The sequence below is a fragment of the Echinops telfairi genome, unplaced genomic scaffold, assembly GCF_000313985.2.
Source record: "Echinops telfairi isolate 266 unplaced genomic scaffold, ASM31398v2 ScPeMD7_7469;HRSCAF=8507_1, whole genome shotgun sequence".
Lineage (NCBI taxonomy): Eukaryota > Metazoa > Chordata > Mammalia > Afrosoricida > Tenrecidae > Echinops > Echinops telfairi.
In genome coordinates, this window is record NW_022111373.1 from 60,549,303 (window position 1) to 60,558,589 (window position 9,287).

Here is a 9,287-nt window from a genome sequence, read left to right on the forward strand (position 1 = left end):
CCACCCCCACCCCCCCGGCCAGGATGTCCGACCAGTCAGAATGGCAGTGCAGTGATATGGGTGTGGCAGTGTTACTTGGGTTTGATCAAAGTCCCTGTGATTGATTGCTGGCCTGCACTTAGGATTCACGTAGGGGTTTCTCCCCCTTCCAGAATTTCAGATATCCAAATTCTCCCATATTTTAGAAGAAGGGAAAATTAAATTTTCCAGGAATCTGTGAGATTTTAGGAGTATAAACACAGTAAAATCACAGGTTCTTTACACCAACCTTTTTTTCCTCTCTCTCTTTTTTTTTTTTGGCAAACCCAGATTTGCCAAGTAATGCCAGTGAAACATACAGAGGTGGTGTCCCAGTGCTTCAGCAGGGGGTTAGCAAATAAGAGCAAACAGGTAGTTGTCAGGCGGGGGCTGTGAAAGCAGCCATATTTTCACCTGTGGAAGGATGGAGAATCACATTTTTCATGTGTCAGTGGGAAAGAACATCTATTTTTGAACCGATGTTTGAAGTTTATATACCGATTATTTTCAGCATCCTCCCTCCCCTTACCTTCTCCTCTCCCAGCCATTCAACTGATAGGATCGTCCTGTGCCATTATAAGTCTTGTTCATTTGAAATGTGACATCTCGTCACTCCCTCCTAAGAACTTATAGCGTACTTCGTATGTGCTTATTAGGTTTAGGGAAAGACTTGCCTCCACAATAAACACTGTGAAATAATTCTTCAAGCACAGCTATCAAGAAGCCAAAGGAATCTAATTCAAAAAGAGAAGACGATATGTAGAGGTTTGCAACATTGAATGTTGGAACTAGTGTAGAGAGAAAATGCCATAGACCCAGAAAATCATTTTCCCAGCGTGCGGGGCTTACCCTTGCTAAAACGGGAGGCTGTGTGTTTGGGGGAGCCCTGTCAGAGCCTAGAGGTACATTCCTGAGGCTCCACCTGTAACATCCGGTAATTCCTCCTGGGCAGGTCAGCAAAGGCTCCCTAAATCACCCTGAAGAACGGGGTGCCCACTCCCCCCGCCCCACCCCACCCCTGGGCATGCTCGGGTGTGTCTGCGCGATGTTTTGTGTGATTGTGAGTCCTGGGGGCGCCAGGCCTCCTCCATCGGTAACTGGGTTTCCTTTCCTCCTACAGACCTTGCACTAGCACTCATTTATCTCAGAGTTCCAATCTCTCCCTGCCTTCTACTCAAAGCCTCAGCATCAAGTCAGAACCTGTTTCTCCTCCTAGAGACCGTACCACCACCCCCTCGAGATACGCACCCCACACGCGCCACGAGGCGGGCAGATCTCCTGTTGACAGCTTGAGCAGCTGCAGCAGCTCGTACGATGGCAGCGACCGCGAGGACCACCGCAGCGACTTCCACTCCCCGATCGGACTCAGCAGGCCTTCGCCGGACGAACGGGAGAGCCCCTCAGTCAAGCGCATGCGGCTCTCTGAAGGATGGGCAACATGATCAGATCATTACTTACTAGTTTGTTTTTTTTCCTTGCAGTGTGTGTGTGCTATACCTTAATGGGGATGGGGGGGTCGATATGCATTATATGTGCCGTGTGTGGAAAAAAAAAAAAAAGGTACTCTGTTTTGTAAAAGTACTTTTAAATTGCCTCAGTGATACAGTATAAAGATTAAACAGAGATGCTGAGATCAGCTTAGCACTTGAGTTGTACAACAGGACACTTGTACAAAATAGATTTTAAGGCTAACTTCTTTTCACTGTTGTGCTCCTTTGCAAAATGTATGTTACAATAGATAGTGTCATGTTGCAGGTTCAACGTTATTTACATGTAAATAGATGAAAGGAAACATTTGCCAAAAGCGGCAGATCTTTACTGAAAGAGAGAGCAGCTGTTATGCAACATATAGAAAAATGTATAGATGTTTTGGACAGACCCAGCCATGGGTGGCCGTTGGGAAATACACATTAGGAACAGGCCAGGCCACCGAACATCCCAAGAACGCTCACCAACCTGCAGGCGCACCATGGGCGTAGGGCACGCATTCGTAAACGATCAAAGACCATCAAAAGAGGGCCATACCGATTAAAAATACACATTTTTTTACATAGTGGAGTCTGAGGGCTAACGTATTTAATTAACTAAATAAATAAATCTGGGTCTGCCTCTCTTAATAAATAAAACTATAAAAATATGTACATTACATTTTGCTTATTTTCATATAAAAGGTAAGACAGAGTTTGCAAAGCATTTGTGGCTTTTTGTAGTTTCCTTAAGCCAAAATGTGTTGGTTTTTCCCCCCCTTCATAGCTTCGCTAATATTTTAAACAGTCCTGGGAAAACCAAAAGGACTTTTGTACAGAACAGTACTGCCCCAAGCCATGAAGAGCTCCCCGCTTTGCTCACCAAGATAACCGTTTTCTCTTTGTAGCAGTTTTGTTTTTGAAATGTGTATTTCTAATTATATAAAATATTAAGAATCTTTTAAAAAATCTGTGAAATTAACATGCTTGTGTATAGCTTTCTAATATATATAATATTATGGTAATAGCAGAGGTTTTGTTATCTTCATAGCGGGTGGGGGTATATTTGTGCAGTTGCACATTTGAGTCACTCTTCCTTCTGTTTTCTTTTACTCTGCATACATTTTATAAGTTCAAGGTCAGCTGTTAAAAGGATAACCTGTGGGACTAGAACATATCACATTGCAACACCCTAAAATTGTCTTTAATACGTTAACAAACTACGGGGTCATGTGACATCCATTGTATCTACTGGTTGGTTTCTTTTGGTTTGTTTGGGGGGGGGGTTGCACTTTTTATCAAATGCAGGGCCCCTTTCTGATATCACCATTTCACTAGGCATCTTGGAATTCAGTGAGTGCATATCACACCATGCCCATACCCGAAACCACCGGGTTGATTTTCAGCCTAGATTTTGATATGCTTCTTAGAGATATGCCCAGAATAGAAAACGGCTGTCTGGCACGTGTCCTGCAAATACAGCCCTTTAAACAAGTGATATGGAGTTGACTGGTGAAAATTCCCACAGAAGGAACATGTGAAAGACTGGGTGCTAGACGAGAGGGAAGCAGGTAAAGGGAGAGTTGCTTTGTTGCCAGTCATTTTCACTGACCCTGGACAATCTTGTCAACCAGAGAGGACTGTTGAGCAATCCCGATGTGCCAGGACCCCCCCCCCCCAATGTCACTTCTGCATAAAGCATGTATGTCATCTATTTTTTCTTCAATAAAGAAATTTAATAGCCATTTCAAAAAATCCCATTAAAGAACCTCTCTATGTCCCTTTTTTAAATTTTCAAGAAAATATCATGACTCTTGTCTAAGATCTCGCCGATAGGATTAACTTCCAGACCCTTTAAAAAGTGAGAGCCATAAACAAAATGATACATGTTTAGAGAGCAAAAAAAGCTCCGTCTAGGAATAATGTTCCTCCTCTTGGAATGTGAAGATCTGTCAAATCATCTCCAGTCACGTGCATTGAAATACACCTCAAGAAGATACAGACAGTCATACCAACACTGCCAGATCCCTCTTAGGATGTTTCGTATCCTTTTTTTCTTTCACTTGCGTATTTGCTATGTGTTGCTCATTGTGAAAGGCTGCCGCTGGGTGGCAGAAGCCAATAGATCTTATTAACGAGGCTATATTTTTCTTAACTTGGTCTGAAATCCACAATTAGACCGCAATGCACCTTTGGTTGTGTCCATATAGGATGCTAGCCTGCCTTGTACTCACGTTTTATATACTTAAAAGGGGAATAAAAATGATCAGCCATTTCATTTATCCCACGACTCAAGGTATCCCTGGAACATGAAAGAAGAACATTTATGCAGAGGGAAAACAGAAGATCGTCCCCGAAAATACAGACACGCAGACACGCACACACTTCCTCACATGCACACAGGGGGCAGGGGAACTAAGAAAGTCATTTTCCTTCCCATAAGTGATCCCATCTTTACATCCCATCCTTATAACTTGATGTATATAAAATATGCAAACATGTCACCAACGTTATATGTCATTTCGAGACACTTTAGTTTATCAGTATCAGAAATTTACCAGTAGGTGGGGTGGGATCATTAGATGAAAATATGAAGAAATAGCCATATGAATTTTTTTACCTGCAATTTGCCTCAGTACCAAGGAAAAAGTAAATTTGTGAAGCTGAAGATAAAGTAAACTAACATGCCGGCAGAAGCCTTGGCTGTTAATAGCCGTTCTGACAGTCGTTTTCTAAGTGCAGAAGCACCTGGAAATAGATGCCAGTCATCTTGCGTCCCCACTGAGAGTGGTGGCCAGACCGGGACCGCGAAGGGATAATCTGAGAATTTTTTTTAAAAGATTGAATGATTTATGGAGCAGAAGCACAATTCTGATTGTGATGAGTCACTTTCTGTAAACAAGCTATCTTTTCTTTTTAACCCTGATTCCTTATCTGTAATGGACCATTTATTGTGTTTGCAAAGCTAGTTTGGTTTTCAGGAGTCTTACACAGTAAAAACCCTTTGTAGTCAGGAGACTCGGGCAAGCCCCGAGGAAGGGTTCCCTGGCAAACCCCACGTAGAGTCACATTTTCGGCAGCATTCTTCACCGGGCGTGGAAGCCGTCAGGGGCATTCTATGTAAAGACCAGTGTTTTCTCCTCTGGTCCTGTGTTTAAAGCTTGGGGGTAACCCTGCGAGCTTACAGACTGATACAAGTGTGCTCTGTATACACCAGCTGCACAACCTGTATATTGTATGCATCGGTGCGTGGAGGCTGCATAGCAACCTTTTTAAAAATTGTGTTTTTTAGTATGAAAAGAAATGGCTTATTTTTTTCCAGAGGTGGGATTTAACATTTTGTAATAATGAATATGAAAATACGTGTCATGCTCAGATCATCGCAAGGTGGACTAAAACATGAGGGGGGGGAAATGTGAGAATTTTTTAAAAAGAAAATTCCAATGCAGTTTTTTTTAGTGTGTCCTCTTACACTTTCATGCGCCTCTTTTTCTTCAATATCTAGCTTTCGACTTACAGATCGCGTCTTTTGTTGTTGCACCTTTTACCCTTCTGTTCGTTTTTCCAGAGAGTAAATGCTATGTATTTCTTTCCTGTAATTTTTTTTTTAAGAAGCAGCGGCCACTTGAACCCTCAATCGAGGCTGTTGCCTCCGTGTGGCATACTTCCTCTGCCCTCATGTGTGCCATCTGCTGTAATGTCGTCACTTGCGTGGCGTTAATTTCCTGCCACTACAGATCTTTGGAAGAGTGATGGGATACTGGGGTCTGTGGGAATGCTTCAGACTACAGATGTCATTAAAGCCTTTTTTTACTACGTTTTAACCAAAGATGTGGAGCAATCCAAGCCACATATCTTCTCCATTCAATTTGCCCATTCGGGGTACTGTCCTAATTGAGTACTGCAGTTTGCCTTCCCTGTTCATACCTCAACTTGATTCATACCTCAGTGGAGTTCAGACAGGTCAGCTACGCGATGCAGTCTGCTGTGGCGTGAGCGCAGGGCCAGGACCGGGGTCGGGGGGGTTGTGGAGCTGGGTCCCTGGAGGCATAGGACTTGGATTGCTTCAGATGGTTTGCTGTATCTTTCTTTTTTTTTTTTTTCTTCTTCTTTTTCTGGGGACTTGTTTCCATTAAATGACAGTAATTAAAATAGCTTGTAAATGAGGGCATACAAGCGTTTGCAACAAATATTCAAATAGAGGCTCACAGCGGCATAAGCTGGACTTTGTCGCCACTAGATGACAAGATGTTATAACTAAGGTAAACCACAGCTGTGTATCTCCAGGGACTTCATTCAGCTGTCTGTAGTGAATCAAAGTGGGAAATTTTCCAAAGGTTCTCCTGCTGGAAATAAGGTCTAATTTGTATTTTGCAGACAATTCAGTAAAGTTACTGGCTTTCTTAGTGATGCTGTGTCCGTGGTGCCTTTTTTTTTGAGGAACGTTTTGCAATTTGAATGTATTCCAACTGGCGGGGCTTACCGAAGGCAATAAGCAGCTCTTGCTACAAGCCCAGGTGGACTTCAGCCCTTTTCGACTCCGAATAGTACTTTTCTCATGGGTAGACTTTTGGATTGGGAAGATAAATTGGATTCTAATTCTTGGGGTAACCGTGGGGGCATTTCAAGGTTTTATTGTGTGGATAGACTTCATTATCAAAGCAGCTCCATGAGCTTTGGGTGGGTGATGGGCTAGGAGGGGTGGTGATCGCTGGTTTAAAAGGCAGGGTATTCCAGTAGGAAAACAGGGGTACCATGAAATAAGTTTAACTCATTTTTAAACAAAAATACGAACAAATTGTTTTTATGTGTTTTTCTCAAAGTGGTTTCTTTAACCTAGAAACAAGATTTTTAAATATAGGCTTATAACTGTCTCTGAAAAAATCATGTGGATTCCTACCATTTTCAAGTTTAAAACTTAAAATGTGGTCATTATTGAAACTCACTTGTACCAGAAGGAAGCATTCTTGAAACAGTCCGCCTTAGGCGCACTCCAGACACTGAAAAGAGCCGCCAGCAGGCCCTGGGTAGCCGAGCGAGCCCTTGGCCCTTCTGCGTCAACAGTTGTTCCTGCTCTGGAAAAACAAACAAACAAGCAAACAACAGAGTGTTGCTTGGAGGCTTCAAAGCTGCACAGGGCTTCAACGCCAATGCCCTTTTCCTTGTTTTCTCTTTTTGGTTCATTTTTTTTCATTTTCAGTATGTATGGCATTTATTAAGCAGCTATTACACGCAACTCATGTGGTGGAACACAAGATGACAGGAGATGTGCCCCTTGACCTTGATGTTGTCCGGGATGCCTTCGAGTCCCTACTGACCCACAGCGACCTACAACCTATGTACAACAGAAGGAAAGCCTGCGGGTCTGCACCATCCTCCCACATGTTCCTCCGCCTGCTCCCCGTGCTGCAGCCACAGGGTCAGCGTGTCTTGTTGAGGACCTTCCTCTTTCTCACGGCCCTCAACTTTACCAAGTATAATGTCCTGCCCTCAGAGCTACTCTCTTCTGACAACATGTCCAAAGTATGTCAGACAGAGGCTCACGGTCCTTGATTCTAAGGAGCCTGCTTGGCTGGACTTCTTCCAAGGCGGATGTGTTTGTCCCTTTGGCAGCCCAAGGTGCTCTCAGGATTCTTCGCCAGCACCGTACTTCACTTGCATCCATTCTGTTTTTGGTCTTCCTTATCCAGTATCCAACTTTGAAAGGCGTAGGAGGTGACTTAAAACACCATGGCTTGGGTCAGGAGCACCCAAGCCCTCAAAGTGACATTCTTGTGCTTGAACAAGAGGTTCAAGAGGTCTTGTGCAGCAGATGTACCCAATCCCATGCATCGTTTGATCTGACCGCTGCTTCTATGAGTGTGGATGGTGGATCCACGCAAGATGAAATCCTTGGCAGCATCAACCTTTTCTCCAATTACCCTGGTGTTACCTATTGGTCCAGTTGTGAGGAATTTGGTTTTCTTGACATTGAGTTGCAAACCATACTGAAGGCTGCCATCTTTGATCTTCATCAGCAAGTGCAGCAAGTCCTCACTTTCAGCAAGCAAGGCTGAGTAGGCTGCATATCGCAGATTATTAGTAAGCCTTCCTCCAACCTGATGCCTCATTCTTCAGTTATTAGTGTCTTTTCCTTCTCTGATTACTTATCCAGTACACATATTGAATAAGTATGCTGAGAGGATTCAACCCTGATGCACACCTCTCCTGATTGTAAACCATGCGGCCTTCCCTAGTTCTGTCCACACAAATGCCTCTTCATCCATGTGCAGGCTCCGCGTGAGCATAATGCAGTATTCTGGAATTTCCATCCTGTACAAGGATATCAAGAGTTTGTTATGGTCCACTTAGCACATCAATAAAACACCTGTTTCATTTCTGGGATGCTCTGCTTTCAGCCAAGATCCATCTGATATCAGCAATGATATCCCTTATTCCATGCCCCCTTCTGAATCAGGCCTGAATTTTTGCCCTTAGGTAGCTTGCAAACTCGTTGCTGTTTGGTAGTTGCCATCAAGTCGATTCCAATGTGTATGTGCAGAGTAGAACTGCTTAAGACTGTTTTCAAAACAGACCTTTCAGAAGCAGAGTGTAAGGCTTGTCTATAGAGGTACCCCTGGGTGGGGTTAATCCACCATCCTTTCAGCTAGGGAGCATTTAACCATTTGTGTTAGTCTGTGTATTTTAGAGAAACAAATCCACAGCAACTTATGTATAAGAGAGAGTTTTATATAAAGGTTAAGTGTGCATCAAGGAAACATCCCAACCCAGTGCTGCCCAAGCCCACAAGTCCAACATTAACCCATATGTCCATATGTCCAACACCAATCCACAAAGTCCTCCTCCATCTCACAAAACAGACACAATGATGCAGACTGCAGGAGGAAAGCTGAATTGGTGAATGTGTGAGCATCTCAGCACTGGCAGGGGTCTCCACACGGCTGCTCCAGCACCCAGGGCTGCATTGGGGTAGGTCCATGTGGTTTCTCCTTGGGGATGTCTTGCAGGAAGTCAGCCTTGCAAGCTGAAGCAGGGAACTGCTAAGGCAGCTGCACCCTGGTGTGACCATCACCAAGCAAGAGACCCGAGAACTAGAAAGGCGAGGCTCACCAAGCCATTTATCTCTCCTCACCTCAATTAACCCCACGTGTTTATTGGCCAGGTTGGCACAATAAACTAACTCACCATTTGTACAACCTAGGGACACCTTATAAACTCATAGAAAATTAAAAGGCTCAAAGATGTTCTTAGAGAAGTTGTGCAGACTGCTGGAGAGAGACACACTGGCCAATGACAGAGCAGATCAGAGACTCCAAGTGTGAACTCTTCCGTAACTTGCCCAGCAGAAATCCATTTGACTTAGCTCTGAAGGATGGGCAGGATGAAGAAAGTCCTGTGTGGAAGCGGGCAGGCTGTTTTTGTGGGCATGCCGCCTCTCTGATTGCAACTGGACCCATATTTGTTTCAGTGCTCTGCTACTAAACTCCTCAAATTCTTAATACTTTTAGCTTTGAACTTGTGTTTCATCGGGGAAGTCCGGTAGGACAGTGCAGCATGCAAGTGAGCAGAAGAGTTACACAAGAAAGGGTGGGGTGGGCTATGCATGTTACTACCCTTAGCAACACTTTTCCCTGCTTTTTGAGCAAAGGGTCTCATATTTTCATTTTTCTCTGGACCACACGAACTGTGATGCTTGTCTGAGATGCAGGCATTCTACCACAAGAAAGCAATGTGTACAAAGGCACAGGAATGGGAACACAACATATAACACAACATTCTGTTTAATGAATCAACTTGTATGGG

General features: G+C 43.8%; 1 protein-coding gene across 8 annotated transcripts in view; it reads left to right on the forward strand.

The window, feature by feature from the left end:
- Window positions 1-5,894, forward strand: part of MEF2C (myocyte enhancer factor 2C) — a 194,389-nt gene extending 188,495 nt beyond the window's left edge. For 6 of the 8 annotated variants that reach the window (XM_045284986.1, XM_045284987.1, XM_045284989.1 and 3 more), the window contains one exon: window positions 1,139-5,894. In XM_045284986.1, coding sequence (XP_045140921.1) covers window positions 1,139-1,460 — 322 coding nt within the window. In that variant the 3' untranslated portion in view covers window positions 1,461-5,894. The remainder of the gene's footprint in view (window positions 1-1,138) is intronic. The other 2 variants (XM_004703497.2, XM_004703496.2) reach the window with 1 other exon arrangement.
- Window positions 5,895-9,287: the final 3,393 nt, after the last annotated feature.